Source organism: Oncorhynchus gorbuscha, linkage group LG17 (assembly GCF_021184085.1).
Source record: "Oncorhynchus gorbuscha isolate QuinsamMale2020 ecotype Even-year linkage group LG17, OgorEven_v1.0, whole genome shotgun sequence".
Taxonomy (NCBI): Eukaryota; Metazoa; Chordata; class Actinopteri; order Salmoniformes; family Salmonidae; genus Oncorhynchus; species Oncorhynchus gorbuscha.
Genome location: NC_060189.1, coordinates 48717471 through 48738659, shown reverse-complemented (window position 1 = coordinate 48738659; position 21189 = coordinate 48717471). Strand labels below are relative to the sequence as shown.

The following is a 21189-nucleotide window of genomic DNA, read 5'->3' as shown; positions in this document are numbered from 1 at the left end:
AAGCAAAGCAGTTCGACACAAACAACGACACAAAGTTACACATGGAGTAAAACAAACATACAGTCAATAATACAGTAGAAAAATGTGTCTATATACAATGTGAGCAAATGAGGTGAGATAAGGGAGGTAAAGGCAAAAAAAGGCTATGGTGGCGAAGTAAATACAATATAGCAAGTAAAACACTGGAATGGTAGATTTGCAGTGGAAGAATGTGCAAAGTAGAGATAGAAATAATGGGGTGCAAAGGAGCAAAATAAATAAATAAATACAGTAGGGGGAGAGGTAGTTGTTTCGGCTAAATTATAGATGGGCTATGTACGGGTGCAGTAATCTGTGACCTGCTCTGACAGCTGGTGCTAAAAGTTAGTGAGGGAGATAACTGTTTCCAGTTTCAGAGATTTTTGTAGTTCGTTCCAGTCATTGGCAGCAGAGAACTGGAAGGAGAGGCGGCCAAAGGAAGAATTGGTTTTGGTGGTGAACAGAGAGATATACCTGCTGGAGCGCGTGCTGCAGGTGGGTGCTGCTATGGTGACCAGTGAGCTGAGATAAGGGAGGGCCAGCCAACGAGAGCATACAGGTCACAGTGGTGGGTAGTATATGGGGCTTTGGTGACAAAACGGATGGCACTGTGATCGACTGCATCCAATTTATTGAGTAGAGTGTTGGAGGCTATTTTGTAAATGACATCGCCGAAGTCGAGGACTGGTAGGATGGTCAGTTTTACAAGGGTATGTTTGGCAACATGAGTGAAGGATGCTTTGTTGCGAAATAGGAAGCCAATTCTAGATTTAACTTTGGACTGGAGATGTTTGATATGAGTCTGGAAGCAGAGTTTACAGTCTAACCAGACACCTAGGTATTTGTAGTTGTCCACATATTCTAAGTCAGAACCGTGTAGTGATGTTGGACGGGCGGGCAGGTGCAGGCAGCGATCGGTTGAAGAACATGCATTTAGTTTTACTTGTATTTAAGAGCAATTTGAGGCCACAGAAGGAGAGTTGTATGGCATTGAAGCTCGTCTGGGGGGTTGTTAACACAGTGTCCAAAGAAGGGCCAGAAGTATACAGAATGGTGTCGTCTGCGTAGAGGTGGATCAGATACTCACCAGCAGCAAGAGCGACATCATTGATGTATACAGAGAAGAGAGTCGGCCCAAGAATTGAACCCTGTGGCACCCCCATAGAGACTGCCAGAGGCCCGGACAACAGGCCCTCCGATTTAACACACTGAACTCTATCAGAGAAGTAGTTGGTGAACCAGGCGAGGCAATCATTTGAGAAACCAAGGCTATCGAGTCTGACGATGAGGATGTGGTGATTGAAAGAGTCGACTAAATGTATGACAATAATGGTAATCTTCGTACCTCTTCCTCAGCTACAGGTGTTCCTTGCTCCACAGTTTCTTTGTTGATGTCTTTGTTCTGAGTGGGAGAAGGGAGGTTGATTTCAATACACAGTTTGTAAATCATTAGAGCCCATTGGCGAACTGACGCATACACACACGCACACACACACACTCACACGCATATACTCACATCCACTACATACCTGTGTGATTCTCTCCAGACCCATTTTGAATCTTTTGCTCTCGCCCTTGCTCAGTTTCTTCAAGGCGACCCGGACCTCTCCGATAAACTCGTTACGACCGAGCCTGTCCATGTCGCACACACACAGCCTACACACAGATACACACAGACAGGCATGCCACATGCAGAAAGTGAGAAAGATACATTTCCTCTCAAGAGCTAGCAGTGAGCATTGCGGTCATTTGGATCCGTGTCTATCGGTAAACTCTGGGCTTCTCCAAGCTGCAAATAGAAGCCCCACTGAGCTACAGGTAACTGCCAGAATAATGGAAACACTTGAGGAAATGAGGGATACAAAGTATATTAAAAGCAGGTGCTTCCACACAGGTGTGGTTCCTGAGTTAATTAAGCAATTAACATCCCAGCATGCTTAGGCTACGATGGCTATGCCCCCATAGGATGACAATGCCCCATCCACAGGGCAGGACTGGCCGTTGAATGGTTTGATGAGCATGAAAATTATATACACCATATGCCATGATCATGTGACCAGATCTCAACCCAACACTTATGGGAGATTCTGGAGCTTCACCTGAGACAACATTTTCCACCACCAGACACTTATAGAATCTACGACAATGTGCATTGAAGCTGTTCTGGCTCGTGGAGCCCAAACGCCCTATTAATTTTGCCAGTTAACTGTAGCTACACTCTGTGATGTCTGTCTGCCTGCCTGTCTGAACGTCTGTCTGTCCGCTTTGTCTGTAGTGCACTTGAGACGTTTCAAGAACTGAGAATGGCCTAAGATATGTCTCACGTCTTTATGACAACTGCGGTATGCTAGTCGTGTTCACTCCTTCAACTGCTACTCTACCCTCCTGCTCTCAGATGTTCTCTCACCTTGCTGCATATCCCCCTGGGCTGTAGCCCGGGTGTTCTCTCTCTCTCTCTCTCTCTTTCTCTCTCTCTCTCTCTCACTCTCTCACTCTCTCTCTCTCTCTCTCTCTCTCTCTCTCTTTCTCTCTCTCTCTCTCTCTCTCTCTCTCTCTCTCTCTCTCTCTCTCTCTCTCTCTCTCTCTCTCTCTCTCTCTCTCTCTCTCTCTCTCTCTCTCTCTCTCTCTCTCTCTCTCTCTCTCTCTCTCTCTCACTCTCTCACTCTTTCTCTCTCTCTCTCTCTCACTCTCTCTCTCTCTCTCTCTCTCTCTCTCTCTCTCTCTCTCTCTCTCTCTCTCTCTCTCTCTCTCTCTCTCTTTCTCTCTCTCTCTCTCTCTCTCTCTCTCTCTCTCTCTCTCTCGCTCTCATACTCCCACTCCCAAAGTTCTTTGCATCTTTATCAGTGTGAGACATACCTCAGGGTCGCAGTAACATGCATTTGACCAATTCTTATATAACGGGATCAGTCGCCATTTTATGTGTCATTCTATATTAAATGATGGTGAGAGTTTGTTTTGCCCTCATTTCGTCGGGGGCGTGGACTCTACAAGGTGTCGAAAGCGTTTCCACATGGATGCTTGTCCCATGTTGACTCCAATGCTTCCCCCCGGGTTGTGTCAAGTTGTCTGGATGTCCTTTTGGGTGGTGGACCATTCTTGATACACACAGGAAGCTGTTGAGTGTGAAAAACCCAGCAGCGTTGCAGTTATTGACACAGACCGGCGAGTCTGGCACCTATTACCATACCCCGTTCAACAGCACTTGTCTCGCCTATTCACCAACTGAATGACACACACACACACACATAATCCATGTCTCAATTGTCTCGGGGCTTAAAAATAATTCTTTAACCTGTCTCCTCCCCTTCATCTACACGAAGTGAAGTGGATTTAACAAGTGACATCAATATTGGATCATAGCTTTCACCTGGATTCACCTGGTCAGTCTAAGGCATGGAGATATCATTGTTTTGTATACTCAGCGTAGAGAGACACAGTAGGACCTCAGTGATGGGAACATGTTGGATGGAGGTCTGAACCGAAACGTCTGAAATTCACCGTGCATCAAACCGTTACAGAAAAGGATTTATCGTGTTCTCTAATAATTTAGCCAGACATTATAAATAGCTTATGTGCTGCAGCACTTTTTTCTTCTTTATTTAATATGTGTACTGGAGTGGTTTGATCTTTGCCTGTTCAGTTGACTGGTTGGTCCTCTGAGGTTTGTGTCTTTGAGGTTCTACTGTCGAGAGAGAGAGAGGTGGGAACAATGTAGTTCTGCCATCAGACTGGCACTCTGTCGGTCTTGCCTGGGCTATGACAAGCTGCCGAACCAGGAGGCCGTCGTCTTGTCACACCGAGCCAACAGAACCTTTTCTACACCGCTGTGGAGCTCTCCATTGACTGACCGTATGATGCGGCGGGGTCAAGTTTCCCCTGGGTACAGATCTAGGATAAACTTCCCCTCGTCCAATCCTAACCTTATCCATTAGTTTTTTTTTATCGTGAATATCTCCCCTTTGGCATACATTTATTGTTTGAAGCAGAGAAATATGACATAAGAGCCAATTGCCAAGACCCAACCCTGTAGTTTACTAACAAGTATAGGAGCAGCATTTTTGAACAATTTAAGTTACAGCTATTGCCTTGCGCCTGAAGTTATAACACACAATAAAAGTCCTTGCTGGATGCTAAATGCATATTACCATTATCAGTCCCTATGCTACGCTACAATTCCCTATCCCCATCCACTCTATGCTACGCTACAATTCCCTTTCCCCTTCCACTCTATGCAATGCTACAATTCCCTATCCCCATCCACTCTATGCCACGCTACAATTCCCTATCCCCATCCACTCTATGCCACGCTACAATTCCCTATCCCCATCCACTCTATGCCACGCTACAATTCCCTATCCCCATCCACTCTATGCCACGCTACAATTCCCTATCCCCATCCACTCTATGCCACGCTACAATTCCCTATCCCCATCCACTCTATGCTACGCTACAATTCCCTATTCACATCCACTGCCTATGCTATGCTAATTCCAAATTCCCAGTGATTACTTTCTCTTTTCATCTATCACTCTCTCCCCTCAACTTTTTCTCTCTTTCATGGTTTGCCCTGCCTCCACTCCCCCACTGTCTATCTATTTCTATATAACTCTCTCTCCTACTCATCTGAAAATGTTCCCCCTCTCCCAAGCACTGTGCCTCTTTCTCTCCACCATTTCCCTCTCTTTCTCCACCTCTATCCCCTCTTTCTAGGAACCCCAATTCTCTCTTCTCTCCTCTCCTCTCTTTCCTTCCCCCTGTCTGTCCTCTTCTATACCCTCTTTCTTGGCATCCCTCCCACTCTCTCTCTTCCCTCATTCTTGGCATCCCCCTCTTCCCCACATTTTATCCTCTCTTTCTTGGCACCCCTCCCTCTCCCTCTTCCGTTCTGTCCTCCCTTTCCTGACTCTCCCTAGCTTCTGTGCTGGCCTGTGTATGGAAGCTGTATCCTTGGCTGGAGGTCAGGTGGCTTCCCCGGGCATTCAGGGTCTTTCCTGAATCCTTATCTACAAAGAGATGGAGTGTGTGTGTGTGTGTGTGTGTGTGTGTGTGTGTGTGTGTGTGTGTGTGTGTGTGTGTGTGTGTGTGTGTGTGTGTGTGTGTGTGTGTGTGTGTGTGTGTGTGTGTGTGTGTGTGTGTGTGTGTGTGTGTTTGGGGGCTTGGTGTGTGTTTGTGTCTGTGGGGAGGGGGCGCTACATGGCTTCTCTGCCCAGTGTCTGCCCTTGACTGCATGCCAGAGGGTATCTGTCCAGCACACACTGCAGACCAGATGCATTAGAATAAGGGGTGAGAAGTGTGTGTACAGTGCAATCAGAAAGTATTCACCTCCCTTGACTTTTTCTACAATTTGCTGTGTTAAAATGAATTAAATAGAAATTGTGCGTCACCGGCCAACACACAATATCCCATCATGTCAAAGTGGAATTATGTTTTTAGACATTTGTACAAGGTAATTCAAAATGAAAAGCTGAAATGTCTTGAGTCAATAAGTGATCAACCACTTTGTTATGGCAAGCCTAAATAAGTTCAGGAGTACAAATTTGCTGAACAAATAATAATAAATCACATAATAAGTGTGCAAGGTGTGCAATAAGAGTGTTTAAAATGATTTTTGAATTACCTTTACTCCACACACACAATTATCTGTAAGTTCCCTCAGTAAAGCAGTGAAATTCAAACACAGATTCAACCACAAAGACCAGGGAGGTTTTCCAATGCCTCGCAAAGAAGGGCACCTATTGGGTAGATGGGTCAAATGTTTTAAAGCGGACGCTCAATATACCTTTGAGCATGGTGAAGTTATTAATTACACTTTGGGTGGTGTATCAATACTCCCAGTCACTACAAAGATACAGACATCCTTCCTAACTCAGTTGCCGGAAAGGAAGGAAACAACCCAAGGATTTCAACATGAGACCATGGCCGCAAACAGAGAAAACTGAGGATGGATCAACAACATTGCAGTTACTCCACAATACCAACCTAAATTACAGAGTGAAAAGAAGGAAGCCTGTAAATAATACAAATATTCTTGTTGTTTGCAACGAGGCACTCAAGTAGAACTGCAAAAAATATGGCAAAGAAATGAACTTTATGTCCTGAATATGTTATGCAGGTGAATGAGGACCCAAAAGCGACTTGGCGAAAACAGAGTTTTTAATCCAGTAAGATACTTAACAAAACAAAAGGCATAATACTACTCGTAAAGACGAGAACAGACTGGAGACTTGATCAAGAACTGCAGGTTGCCTCGGGAAGGCACTTGAACCTAGCAGACTCAGACACCTGCTCACCACGCAGCATCTGAGGGAAACACGACACGACAGGGCAGAACATAGACACAGCACGGTGAATATAGACAAGGATCCGACAGGGCAGGTACGGAAAACAAGGAGAGAAATAGGGACTCTAATCAGGGAAAAGGATCGGGAACAGGTGTGGGAAGACTAAATGATTGATTAGGGGAATAGGAACAGCTGGGAGCAGGAACGGAACGATAGAGAGAAGAGAGAGCGAGAGAGTGAGAGAGGGAGGGGGAGAGAGAGGGATAGAAAGAGGGAAAGAACCTAATAAGACCAGCAGAGGGAAACGAATAGAAGGGGAAGCACAGGGACAAGACATGATAATTAATGACAAAACATGACAGTACCCCCCACTCACCGAGCGCCTCCTGGCGCACTCGAGGAGGAACCCTGGCGGCAACGGAGGAAATCATCAATAAGCGAACGGTCCAGCACGTCCCGAGACGGAACCCAACTCCTCTCCTCAGGACCGTAACCCTCCCAATCCACTAAGTATTGGTGACCCCGTCCCCGAGAACGCATGTCCATGATCTTATGTACCTTGTAAATAGGTGCGCTCTCGACAAGGACGGGAGGGGGGGAGGGAAGACGAACGGGGGTGCGAAGAAAGGGCTTGACACAGGAGACATGGAAGACAGGATGGACGCGACGAAGATGTCGCGGAAGAAGCAGTCGCACAGCGACAGGATTGACGACCTGGGAGACACGGAACGGACCAATGAACCGCGGAGTCAACTTACGAGAAGCTGTCGTAAGAAGAAGGTTGCGAGTGGAAAGCCACACTCTCTGGCCGCAACAATACCTTGGACTCTTAATCCTGCGTTTACAGTCTGTGCCCTGTAACGGCAAAGTGCAGACCTCACCCTCCTCCAGGTGCGCTCACAACGTTGGACAAACGCTTGAGCGGAGGGAACGCTGGACTCGGCAAGCTGGGATGAGAACAGAGGAGGCTGGTAACCCAGACTACTCTGAAACGGAGATAACCCGGTAGCAGACGAAGGAAGCGAGTTGTGAGCGTATTCTGCCCAGGGGAGCTGTTCTGCCCAAGACGCAGGGTTTCTGAAAGAAAGGCTGCGTAGTATGCGACCAATCGTCTGATTGGCCCTCTCTGCTTGACCGTTAGACTGGGGATGAAACCCGGAAGAGAGACTGACGGACACACCAATCAAACGACAGAACTCCCTCCAAAACTGTGACGTGAATTGCGGGCCTCTGTCTGAAACGGCGTCTAACGGGAGGCCATGAATTCTGAACACATTCTCGATGATGATTTGTGCCGTCTCCTTAGCGGAAGGAAGTTTAGCGAGGGGAATGAAATGTGCCGCCTTAGAGAACCTATCGACAACCGTAAGAATCACAGTCTTCCCGCAGACAAAGGCAGACCGGTAATGAAGTCTAGGGCGATGTGAGACCATGGTCGAGAAGGAATGGGGAGCGGTCTGAGACGACCGGCAGGAGGAGAGTTACCCGACTTAGTCTGCGCGCAGTCCGAACAAGCAGCCACGAAACGGCGCGTGTCACGCTCCTGAGTCGGCCACCAAAAGCGCTGGCGAATAGACGCAAGAGTGCCTCGAACACCGGGATGACCAGCTAACTTGGCAGAGTGAGCCCACTGAAGAACAGCCAGACGAGTGGAAACAGGAACGAAAAGGAGGTTACTAGGACAAGCGCGCGGCGACGCAGTGTGCGTGAGTGCTTGCTTAACCTGTCTTTCAATTCCCCAGACTGTTAACCCGACAACACGCCCATAAGGAAGAATCCCCTCGGGATCAGTAGAAGCCACAGAAGAACTAAACAGACGGGATAAGGCATCAGGCTTGGTGTTTTTGCTACCCGGACGGTAAGAAATCACAAACTCGAAACGAGCAAAAACAACGCCCAACGAGCTTGACGGGCATTAAGTCGTTTGGCAGAACGGATGTACTCAAGGTTCTTATGGTCTGTCCAAACGACAAAAGGAACGGTCGCCCCCTCCAACCACTGTCGCCATTCGCCTAGGGCTAAGCGGATGGCGAGCAGTTCACGGTTACCCACATCATAGTTGCGCTCAGATGGCGACAGGCGATGAGAAAAATAAGCGCAAGGATGAACCTTATCGTCAGACTGGAAGCGCTGGGAAAGAATGGCTCCCACGCCTACCTCTGAAGCGTCAACCTCGACAATGAATTGTCTAGTGACGTCAGGAGTAACGAGGATAGGAGCGGACGTAAAACGTTCTTTTAGAAGATCAAAAGCTCCCTGGGCGGAACTGGACCACTTAAAACACGTCTTGACAGAAGTAAGAGCTGTGAGAGGGGCAGCAACTTGACCGAAATTACGAATGAAACGCCGATAGAAATTAGCGAAACCTAAAAGCGCTGCAACTCGACACGTGACCTTGGAACGGGCCAATCACTGACAGCTTGGACCTTAGCGGAATCCATCTGAATGCCTTCAGCGGAAATAACGGAACCGAGAAAAGTAACGGAGGAGACATGAAAAGAGCACTTCTCAGCCTTTACGTAGAGACAATTCTCTAAAAGGCGCTGTAGAACACGTCGAACGTGCTGAACATGAATCTCGAGTGACGGTGAAAAAATCAGGATATCGTCAAGATAGACAAAAACAAAGATGTTCAGCAGGTCTCTCAGAACATCATTAACTAATGCCTGAAAAACAGCTGGCGCATTGGCGAGACCAAACGGCAGAACCCGGTACTCAAAATGCCCTAACGGAGTGTTAAACGCCGTTTTCCACTTGTCCCCCTCTCTGATGCGCACGAGATGGTAAGCGTTACGAAGGTCCAACTTAGTAAAGCACCTGGCTCCCTGCAGAATCTCGAAGGCTGATGACATAAGGGGAAGCGGATAACGATTCTTAACCGTTATGTCATTCAGCCCTCGATAATCCACGCAGGGGCGCAGAGTACCGTCCTTCTTCTTAACAAAAAGAACCCCGCCCCGGCCGGAGAGGAAGAAGGCACTATGGTACCGGCGTCAAGAGACACAGATAAATAATCCTCGAGAGCCTTACGTTCGGGAGCCGACAGAGAGTATAGTCTACCCCGAGGAGGAGTGGTCCCCGGAAGGAGATCAATACTACAATCATACGACCGGTGAGGAGGAAGGGAGTTGGCTCGGGACCGACTGAAGACCGTGCGCAGATCATGATATTCCTCCGGCACTCCTGTCAAATCGCCAGGTTCCTCCTGAGAAGTGGGGACAGAAGAAATGGGAGGGATGGCAGACATTAAACACTTCACATGACAAGATACGTTCCAGGATAGGATAGAATTACAAGACCAATTAATAGAAGGATTATGACATACTAGCCAGGGATGACCCAAAACAACAGGTGTAAAAGGTGAACGAAAAATCAAAAAAGAAATAGTCTCACTGTGGTTACCAGATACTGTGAGAGTTAAAGGTAGTGTCTCAAATCTGATACTGGGAAGATGACTACCATCTAAGGCAAACATGGGCGTAGGCTTGTCTAACTGTCTGAAAGGAATGTTATGTTTCCGAACCCATGCTTCGTCCATGAAACAACCCTCAGCCCCAGAGTCAATCAAGGCACTGCATGTAGCACCCGAACCGGTCCAGCGTAGATGGACCGACATAGTAGTACAGGATCTAGATGAAGAGACCTGAGTAGTAGCGCTCACCAGTAGCCCTCCGCTTACTGATGAGCTCTGGCCTCTTACTGGACATGAATTGACAAAATGTCCATCAAATCCGCAATAGAGGCACAGGCGGTTGGTGATCTCCGTTCCCTCTCCTTGGTCGAGATGCGAATACCTCCCAGCTGCATGGGCTCAGTCTCTGAGCCAGAGGAGGGAGATGGTTGCGATGCGGAGCAGGGAAACACCGTTGACGCGAGCTCTCTTCCACGAGCTTGGTGACGAAGATCTACCCGTCGTTCTATGCGGATGGCGAGAGCAATCAAAGAGTCCACACTGGAAGGAACCTCCCGAGAGAGAATCTCATCTTTGACCACTGTGTGGAGTCCCTCCAGAAAACGAGCGAGCAGCGCCGGCTCGTTCCAGTCACTAGAGGCAGCAAGAGTACGAAACTCTATAGAGTAATCCGTTATGGATCGATCACCTTGGCATAGGGAAGCCAGGACCCTAGAAGCCTCCCCACCAAAAACTGAACGGTCAAAAACCCGAATCATCTCCTCTTTAAAGTTCTGGTAATTGTTAGAACAATCAGCCCTTGCCTCCCAGATAGCTGTGCCCCACTCTCGGGCCCGGCCAGTAAGGAGTGAAATGACGTAAGCAACCCGAGCTCTCTCGCTAGAGTATGTGTTGGGTTGGAGAGAGAACACAATATCACACTGGGTGAGAAAGGAGCGGCACTCCGTGGGCTGCCCGGAGTAGCAAGGTGGGTTATTAACCCTAGGTTCCGGAGGCTCGGCAGGCCAGGAAGTAACAGGTGGCACGAGACGAAGACTCTGGAACTGTCCAGAGAGGTCGGAAACCTGAGCGGCCAGGTTCTCCACGGCATGGCGAGCAGCAGACAATTCCTGCTCGTGTCTGCCGAGCATGGCTCCTTGGATCTTGACGGCAGTGTTACGAGCCTCTGTAGTCGCTGGGTCCATTCCTTGGTCGGATCCTTCTGTTATGCAGGTGAATGAGGACCCAAAAGCGACTTGGCGAAAACAGAGTTTTTAATCCAGTAAGATACTTAACAAAACAAAAGGCATAATACTACTCGTAAAGACGAGAACAGACTGGAGACTTGATCAAGAACTGCAGGTTGCCTCGGGAAGGCACTTGAACCTAGCAGACTCAGACACCTGCTCACCACGCAGCATCTGAGGGAAACACGACACGACAGGGCAAAACATAGACACAGCACGGTGAATATAGACAAGGATCCGACAGGGCAGGTACGGAAAACAAGGAGAGAAATAGGGACTCTAATCAGGGAAAAGGATCGGGAACAGGTGTGGGAAGACTAAATGATTGATTAGGGGAATAGGAACAGCTGGGAGCAGGAACGGAACGATAGAGAGAAGAGAGAGCGAGAGAGTGAGAGAGGGAGGGGGAGAGAGAGGGATAGAAAGAGGGAAAGAACCTAATAAGACCAGCAGAGGGAAACGAATAGAAGGGGAAGCACAGGGACAAGACATGATAATTAATGACAAAACATGACAGAATATGGAGTTAAATTTGGAGACATTCCAAACGAATACATCACTGAGTACCTCTCTTCATATTTTCAAGCATGGTGGTGGCTGCATCATGTTATGGGTATGCAGGTCATTGGCAAGGACTGGGGACTTTTTTGGGATAAAAATAAATGGAATAGAGCTAAGCACAGGCAAAATCCTAGAGGAAACCCTGGTTCAGTCTTCTTTCCACCAGACACTGGGAGACAAATGCACCTTTCAGCAAACCTAAAGCACAAGGCCAAATATACACTGGAGTTGCTTACCAAGACGACATTGAATGTTCCTGAGTGGCCAAGTGGCCTGAGTGGCCAACATGGCTGTCTAGCAAGGATCAACAACCATCTTGACAGAGCTTGAAGAATTCCTTAAAGACTAATGTGCAAACATTGTTCAATCCATGTTGGCAAAGCTCTTAGAGGCTTACCCAGAGAGACTCACTGCTTTAAACACTGCCAAAGGTGATTCTAACATGTATTGACTCAGGGGGTTGAATACTTAGGTAATCCAGATTTAATAGTGCTTATATTTTATATATTTTTTAAACAAACGTTTGAATTTTTCTTCCACTTTGACAGAATATTTTGTGTAGATTGCTAACAAAAAAAATGACATTTTAATTCCACCTTGTAACGCAACAAAATGTGGAAAAAGTCGAGGGGTGTGAATACTTTCTGAAGGCATTGTATGTGTGTGTGTGTGTGTGTGTGTGTGTGTGTGTGTGTGTGTGTGTGTGTGTGTGTGTGTGTGTGTGTGTGTGTGTGTGTGTGTGTGTGTGTGTGTGTGTGTGGAAGCGCGTGTGTTTGCGTGTGTGTGTGTGTGTGTGTGTGTGTGTGTGTGTGTGTGTGTGTGTGTGTGTGTGTGTGTGTGTGTGTGTGTGTGTGTGTGTGTGTGTGTGTGTGTGTGTGTGTGTGTGTGTGTGTGTGTGTGTGTGTATGTGTGCATGTGTGTGTGCCTATTTCTGTGTGTATATCCCTGAGGCATGGGTTTGACATTGCTGCATTATCATGACGGTGCCAAACACACAAACACAAACACACGCGCACAAAGTTGCCGCGCTCGACCTACATCACTTCAGCGCTCTGTATCAAGAGCACTTGAGGAATGAGGGGGCTGAGACTCTGAGCGGGAGCCAACACCTGAGTGTGTTACCGCGGCGACTGCTAATGGAACAGTTGGCCAGTGTGTGTGGCCAGTGTGTGTGTTCGTCCGTTGGATAATTAATTGGCCCGATGGCCCTCTGGGAACTGTAGGCAAGTTGTTTTATAAAATATGCCAGTATAACATACATACAGGAGTTGTAGTTCTCTGTAGTTCAGTACCTGAGGGTTTTGGTGGTCATGTCGATAGCGGTGATGCCGTGGTACATCAGTGTCTCACTCCACACCGGGTTCAGAGTGTTCTTCAGTGTTTTGGTGCGGAGCTTGTTCGCCTGCAGGGGACGAAAGTGAGAAGGAGAGAGGGATGAGAAATGGAGAAGGGAGGTTCAAAAAGGGGGAGAGAAAGGATTGGTTGAAAGAGGGAGAGAGGAGAGAGAAATGAAAAGTATAGAAAATAGTGTGTGTGGGAGCATAGGGGAAAGAAATGGGGGACTGAGAAAGTGACAGGTGGGAAGAGATATGAGAGAGATATGAGAGAGAGAGAGAGAGAGAGAGAGAGAGAGAGAGAGAGAGAGAGAGAGAGAGAGAGAGAGAGAGAGAGAGAGAGAGAGAGAGAGAGAGAGAGAGGAAACGTAATTTATCTCCTTCCCCCAGGAAATGGTAGACATCTGCTCACCTACTTTATAGAGGAGAACATGAGGACATGAGGCTTCCCCACGTCACCTGTCTGTCTCCCCTAGCCTGTCGCTAGCACCACTACCGGCCAGACCTGCAAACAAGCACTGCGCTAACGCTAACACACCACACCTGTCAATTAGGCCGCGCTAACACAATTAGCATGAAAAATCAAAGCCTCTCAATGAAGAAAGGCCTAGCGTTAGCGTCCGATAATGCTACGCTAACTTCCCCTTCATGATTGAGAAGGCAGGGTTATCACATTGGCCGTTTCTAGCTACTATTTTCCATTATATGTTGCCTCCAGGACGTGCTGCTGTTTTACATATTTCATTTATTTTCTTGGTTACACAACGGCTGTGTCTTGTTTTGATGCCGAGACCAGGCACGCTTCCTCACTTACTTGGTCTTGAATCCCCCCAGTGCACACACACACACACACACGGACACACATGCACACGCACGCATGCAAGCAAGCACGCACATAGACGTGCACAAACACACCAAGAGAGCGAAGGACTGTATATACTCCCAAGTTGCTCAAGCGTGAGCCTAAATCCCAGCTCCCCGGGCCATTCTGGTGCTCCGGAGCTAATTGCCTCTCTCTCTCCATCCTTCTCTCTCTCGAAACCTTTCTCTATCTCTCACTTTCTTCCTCAAATCTCTCAAATTCCTCCTTCCCTCCCTACTTCGTTTCATCTCTCTCCCTCTCTCTCATCCTTCACTCTTTTCCCCCCTCTTTCTCATCTCCGCTTTTCCATCGATACCCCCAGGTACATCCCGGCCAGAACAGCATATGGTGTCATAAAAAAAAAATTGCCTGCCTGGCTCCATCTCTCTTTCTCTCCCTCGCCCCCTCCCCCCGTCATCAATGCTGTTACATGTTCCCCTAAATATTTCATTCTTAGCCTCTCCCTCTCCCTGCATCCGTCTATATGGACCCTCTCCCTCTCTTCCTTTCCCTCTCTCCCCTGTTCCCCGAGCTCACACACACAACTGGCTAAGACTGTGACTCAGAAATCTCATTCTCCATGCGCCACAATTGGGACAGGGAGCAGATGAGAACGTTGAGCCGGGAAGATACCTAGAACCACTCTCACTGCTCTCGCTCGCTCTCTCTCTCAATCTTTTCACCTCTCTCGCACTTTCTCTCTCAGTTTCTGTCTCTGTCCTCCTCTCTCTCTCTCTCTCTCTCTCTCTCTCTCTCTCTCTCTCTCTCTCTCTCTCTCTCTCTCTGTGTGTGATGTGTGCAATGTGTGATTGTGTGTGAGGTAGGAGAGAGTGTGTAATGGTGTATTATGTTTTTGTTATGTTTTTGTGCATGAGAGAGAGAGAGCAAGTGTGTGTTTCTGTGGAGGTGTGTTTAGTCAGGTGTTTCTGTCCATGTGAGTCCGGCGGTCCTTTAGTAGGAGCAATCAGCTTGTGCCCCTGTATGTGTGGAAGCTGGTGTGTGAAGGAGTGTGTATCTATGTGGGAGTCTCTCCCTGTGTGTGTGTGTGTGTGTGTGTGTGTATGTGTGTGTGAGTGTAAGTAAGAAAAAAGGGGGAGAGAAAGGGGGAGAGGGAGAGTGTGTGTGTGTGCTCGTGCCCCTGTGTGTGCAAGGAGGTGTGTATACGTGTGAGTCCCTCCCTGCCTGTCATCCTCTGTTTCACGCTCACGTGCTCCCCACTCCTCGGCGCCGTAGACTCATGTGGTTGATATTTACCAAACGGGGGTTTGTGGGTACTTACGTATGTGCTGACGTATATCCCCCCCCCCCCCCCCATCTACACTCGCCTGTTGACGTGAGCAGTGTAACAATCGGCGCAGTTTCCATGACAACCACCTGCTGCTGCCCTCGCCTCATCCACCCCCCCCCAGCTCCCTCCTTCTCTCACCCCTTTACCTCCCGTCCTTCTCTTGGCATTGTGTTGCTATTTCAAGGTCATAGAGGGTCACATAGAGATAGAGAGATAGTGACAGAGACGGGACAGAGGGCAGGATGGAGAAATACTGTGTGGAACAAAAGGAGGAGGGGGGGGGAATTAACAGAAGTAGACCTGTATTTTTTGGGTTCGAACCACAGACATAGTGTTTATAATACCTGTCTGGCTCTGTCTCCATGCGGCTATCACAACTTACTTTGATGTTGACCCAAACCCGCCAGCAACAATCAACCTGAGAAGATTGTGTCAGCTGCCAAACCTCCCAACCATTCCCGAGAACAACAACTCCAAAAATCTCAACAAAGCCGGTAAAATGGGACCAAAACAATGCTGTGGAGCACAGAGAAATGTCACATTAACCAGCGAAGTGCCCAAACAACTCCTTTTCAGTCAACGTAGCGTGTCAACATGCTACATTAGCTAGCTAGTAACATTTAGCCCTAAAGCCAAAGCCCAGTTTTGATATCTGGACTAGCCAGTCAAATAGAAAAAGTAGAGTTCCCGGGATAGGGTAAATAAAATTTGCAGAACAAGCTCTATTTTGGTGGCCTCCGGTACATTTTAATGCCTTGATTCCAACCGAAATACACAGCTAAATTAATGAATCGTTTTTTTTTAACCTTTATTTAACTAGGCAAGTCAGTTAAGAACAAATTCTTATTTTTAATGATGGCCTAGGAACAGTGGGTGAACTGCCTTGTTCAGGGGCAGAACAACATAATTGTACCTTGTCAGCTACGGGATTTGATCTTGCAACCGTTCGGTTACTAGTCCAACACTCTAACCACTAGGCTACCTGCCGCCCCAAACCTTAACAACTTTAACTCCCAGGTTTGTAAAATAAGTTGTGGTATTGAATAGTAAGACATGAATTTACATTTAAAATTACTGTAAGTCATTTGAATTCAGTCTGTTGTAAAGAGACACAAAAAGGAAACTTAAGAACAGGAAACAGAAATAGCGCACATAGAACATATGTACTGCTTCTTAGACGCAGTACATGACAGAATGACAGATCTAACTAGAAAACAAGTCAAAATTAGCAGGTTTAAACCTGTCTTCTCTTGAGATGAAAACCATTTACAGTTTTACTGGAAGATATGAATTGCCACAATTATGTTTGTTCTTCAAATATGTATTTTACTGGCTCAGCTGCTGTGGACACTTAGGGTAAGGAAACCAATGTGTCAATTTGTGTTGACCTTTAACAGTTTGGCCTGTCAATCAATCACTGTGGGTGGAACTGTCAGGAGAAGGGGCAGGAAGTTTGTGAGTCACAGAGTTGGTAGGGTTTCAGACCTGTCAATCACTGTGCGTGGGACTTTGAGGGAGGTGGTAGATTAGTAATTTGGTCAGAAAAACTAGTTTAGTTTACTCTTTTAATGTAATTTATTGTGGCAAAAACTACATCTCAAAAACGACAGTTGAAGACGGAAGTTTACATACACTTTTCAACGACTCCACAAATTTCATGATAACAAACTATAGTTTTGGCAAGTCGGTTAGGACATCTACTTTGTGCGTGACACAAATAATCTTTCCAATAATTATTTACAGACAGATTATTTCACGTATAATTCACAGTATCACAATTCCAGTGGGTAAGAAGTTCACATACATTAAGTTGACTGTGCCTTTAAACAGCTTGTAAAATTCCAGAAAATTATGTCATGGCTTTAAAAGCTTCTGATAGGCTAATTGATATCATTTGAGTCAATTGGAGGTGTATCTGTGGATGTATTTCAAGGCCTACCTTGCATCTTGACATCATGGGAAAATCAAAAGAAATTAGCTAAGACCTCAGAAGATCTTCACAATGCTGCATCATCCTTGGGAGCAATTTCCAAACGGCTGAAGGTACCACGTTCATCTGTACAAACAATAGTATGCAAGTATAAACACAATGGAACCACGCAGCCAGCATACCACTCAGGAAGGAGAAGCGTTCTGTCTTCTCGAGATTAATGTAGTTTGGTGCAAAAACTGCAAAATCACTCCCAGAACAACAGCAAAGGATCTTGTGAAGATGCTGGAGGAAACAGGTACAAAAGCATCTATATCCACAGCAAAACAAGTCCTATATTGACATAGCCTGAAAGGCCGCTCAGCAAGGAAGAAGCCACTGCTCCAAAACTGCCATAAAAAAGTAAGACTACGGTTTGCAACTGCACATGGGGACGAAGATCGGACTTTTTTGGAGAAATGTCCTCTGGTCTGATGAAACAAGAAAAGAACTGTTTGGCCATAATGACCATCGTTATGTTTGGAGGAAAAAGGGGGAGGCTTGCAACCGAAAAACACCATCCCAACCGTGAAGCACGGGGGTGTCAGCATCATATTGTGCGGCTGCTTTGCTGCAAGAGGAACTGGTGCACTTCACAAAATAAATGGCTTCATGGGGAGGGAAAATGATGTATATATATCAAGACATCAGTCAGGAAGTTAAAGCTTGGTTGCAAATGGGTTTCAAAATGGACAATGACCCCAAGCATACTTCCAAAGTTGTGGCAAAATGCCTTAAGGACAACAAAGTCAAGGTATTGGAGTGGCCATCACAAAGCCCTGACCTCAATCCTACAGAACATTTGGGGGCAGAACTGAAAAAGCGTGTGCGAAAAAGTAGGCTTACAAACCTGACTCAGTTACACCAGCTCTGTCAGGAGGAATGGGCCAAAATTCCCCCAACTTATTGTGGGAAGCTTGTGGATGCCTACACCAAAACGTTTGACCCAAGTTAAACCATTTAAAGGCAATGCTACCAAACACTAATTGAGTGTATATAAACTTCTGACCCACTGGGAATGTGATTATTATTATTCTGAAATGTCACATTCTTAAAATAAAGTGGTGATCCTAACTGACCCAAGACAGGACATTTTTACTTGGATTAAATGTCAGGAATTGTGAAAAACTGAGTTCAATGGTGTTTGGCTAACGTGTATGTAAACTTCAGACTTCAACTGTACATCTGGTCTACTCTTTCAATTGAGTCTGTTTGGCAAATACCTAAGAAAAAATGTGTTCTGTCAAGTAAACATGTTGAGAAACAACAATATAGAATTGCAGGAAAATGGTTTTAAAAATGCTGCTGTATAAGTGACGTAGTATGCCAGGAACATACTGTATGAATAACTGTAGCTAAAAAAGCAAGTGTATGTGTAGTAAGCTGTTAGTAGCCCATGTGTCTCACCCTAAAATGTTGTCCCTCTCCACCTCAGAACTTAGCCTCCTCTTCTGACTTGGTGGTGCACATGTAGCCTATAGCCTGTTTTAGAGAAATGTCATCATCGAATATTGTAAGAGCTTTCATTGTCTGCTTATGTTCCCCCGTTATTTATCCTACGGTTCTGACTTGGTGTACAAGGAGAATACTGTAAGAATGGCCCATGTTCTGAATTCTGTTGCTGTACATTTCAGCTCACTCATGTCTTAATCGAAATTACAGCTTGACTATTATCTGCTCATCATTCCCTTATGTCACAGTCTCCATTGTTATATTGCTTATTCTTGTACAGGTCTATCGGATTAGTATATTATTCATCATCTTGGGATATGTTAGAATGATGCATTTCATTGTTTCGCTTACTTTGTGTAGCCTATTATAATTCGCTTACGTGGTTCTCTATATACCAGACCATCATAGTATATGATGAAGTTCACATGATTCCAGTTCATATTGCGAGGGTTGTTTTGTTTGTGCAATGCTCTGTCTTTACACCAGTATATTGTCTATAAAAATGGATTGTATTTTCCTTACTTTTAAGACCACACAATAAAATACTTCAAATGGTATGCTAACAGCTAAGATACCGTCGTTTCTCTCACTTTCTCTCTCTCTCTCTCTCTTTCTCTTTCTCTCTCTTTCTCTCTCTCTCTCTTTCTCTCTCTCTCTCTCTCTCTCTTTTTCTCTCTCTCTGTGTGTTTGTGGTGACAAAGAAGAGTAAAGTTAAGGCCTCAACATCTCGCTGGAATTTATCTGAACTAACATCTATCTGAATTTATCTTACAGTTTGAAAGTGCTGAACGAATAAGCACTTGCTCATACATAGAGCTAAGTGTGATAATAAACATTATGAATTTACTGAACATAAATATAATAATGTTTGTGTATGGTCCAAAAGTCGGTATTCGTTATTATTGAAGGAGAATGCTTTTTTCTTTATAGAGTTACACAAATCCACAAGGAGTCAGTAGTAGCCATGTTTATTTAAGCAAGTCAGCCATATCAGCTATGGTTTTTTTAAAAAGCAGTAAATGAGGCTGACTGAACGGTTTCGCTGTCAGAGGAGGCCCCGTTGATAGCCAGGTGTAGCGGTGGTAAGGATTCACTCCATGGTGCTGAAAGGAAAGTACAGCTGACGGGACAGCTTTCTGTAGGCCCGAACAGTTTGTGGGCACCGTTTGTCACTGCTATAATGCATTCAATGTATTGTTTAGTGTTGTGCTGTGTAGTGGGTTTTCTGGCATGCATCTTAAAAAATTGGTTGAGTTTTTCCCACTTTGGATTTGCATGCTAAAATCGCCACTGGACCCTTTAATCAGATCAGTAGGCCTATAGCAATAAGTATCATGACATTAGCTTTGTTAACCTTCAATCTCTTTTCTTTTATCATATTTTGGAAGAGAATGAGTCTCTCTCTCCGCCACCTATTGTTCCTGCAGTGACGATTGAATATAATATATCTGCAGATATTCGCCAGAAAGCAGTAATAGCCTGCCCGTATGCAAATTAGGTAGCCAAATGAACGGCTCTCTCACCGATGCGCTTTCGTTCCGTTTACCTCCATAATGTTTCCGTCATCCTTCCCTATGACAGAAAACAACCATCACTAACCTCTATTTGGATGAATATTTCTACCTCAACCAGTCAGCGGAGCAGGACATACTGCCGACCCCCGGACCAGGCCCTAATCCCAGAGACTCAGAAGAGGAAAAGGCGACGTAAGAGAGGCCAACGTGCGGGAACCCTGACAAAACCACGTTCGGCAAATAAATAATCTGCCTCTACCCCCAGTTCTATTAGTGAACATACAACAAACAAACTGGAAGAGCTCTGTTCAAGATGATCCTATCAACGGGACCCGGAAGAACTGGACCAGGACAGGGATAATATACACCTAGCTGGTTTCGTATGCATCGTCAAGTCCGCAAGGCAGTGTCAGGTAAGGTTTAGGGGCGAAGTGGTGTGGATTTTTGTTAACAACAGCGGCTGCGCACACTCTAATATTAAGGAAGTCTCGAGGTTCTGGTCACCCGAGTTAAAATACCTCACGATAAGCTGTAGACCATACTATACGCCAAGAGAGTAGCTGTCTATTTACCAACACAAACCGATGCTGGCACTATGACCGCACTGAATGAGCTGTATAGGGCAAATACGAGCTGTATCAGTCTTCACTGATATTTTCAACCTCTCCCTGACCCAGTCTGTAAAACCTACATGTTTCAAGCTGACCACTTATAGTCCCTGTGCCATAGAACGCTAAAGTAACCTGTGTAAATGACTATTGCCCAATAACCCTCATATCTGTAGCCATGAAATTGTAAGGACAGACGCTGGAGACGAGAAGCAAGTACAGGGAGTGAACATTTAATGAAACAACGGACATATAACAAAACAAGAACAGCGTCTGGACAGGGGGAACAAAACGACATTACGACAATAATGCTGACACAGGGATCTAACCGAGGGACAGACAGATACATGAGGGGCAATCAATGAGGTAATGGAGTCCAGGTGAGTCCAGCAAGCGCTGATGTGCGTAATGATGGTGGCAGGTGTGCGTAATGATGGGCAGCCTGGCGCCTTTGAGCGCCAGAGAGGAGGAGCGGGAGCAGGCGTGACAGAAATGCGTTGAAAGGCTGGTCATGGCTCACATCAACACCATCATCCCAGACAACCTGGACCCACTCCAATTTGCACACCGTCCCAACAGATCCACAGATAACGCAATCTCTATTGCACTCCACATTGCCCTTTCCCACCTGGACAAAAGGAACAACTATGTAAGAATGCTGTTC

The 21189-nt window shown here is 46.2% G+C and overlaps 1 protein-coding gene across 3 annotated transcripts in view; it reads right to left on the bottom strand.

Annotated features, from left to right (window-relative positions):
- The window catches only part of LOC124001112 (double C2-like domain-containing protein beta), a 63310-nt gene that overhangs the window by 19134 nt on the left and 22987 nt on the right, over positions 1–21189 (bottom strand). For all 3 annotated transcript variants that reach the window (XR_006832739.1, XM_046307677.1, XM_046307676.1), the window contains exons 5-7: positions 12791–12900; positions 1548–1674; positions 1364–1420 (exon numbers count right to left, since the gene is read on the bottom strand). Coding sequence is in view for 2 of the 3 variants with exons in the window: in XM_046307677.1 (XP_046163633.1) it covers positions 1364–1420; positions 1548–1674; positions 12791–12900 (294 nt within the window). In the remaining variant the exon portion in view is untranslated. The remainder of the gene's footprint in view (positions 1–1363; positions 1421–1547; positions 1675–12790; positions 12901–21189) is intronic.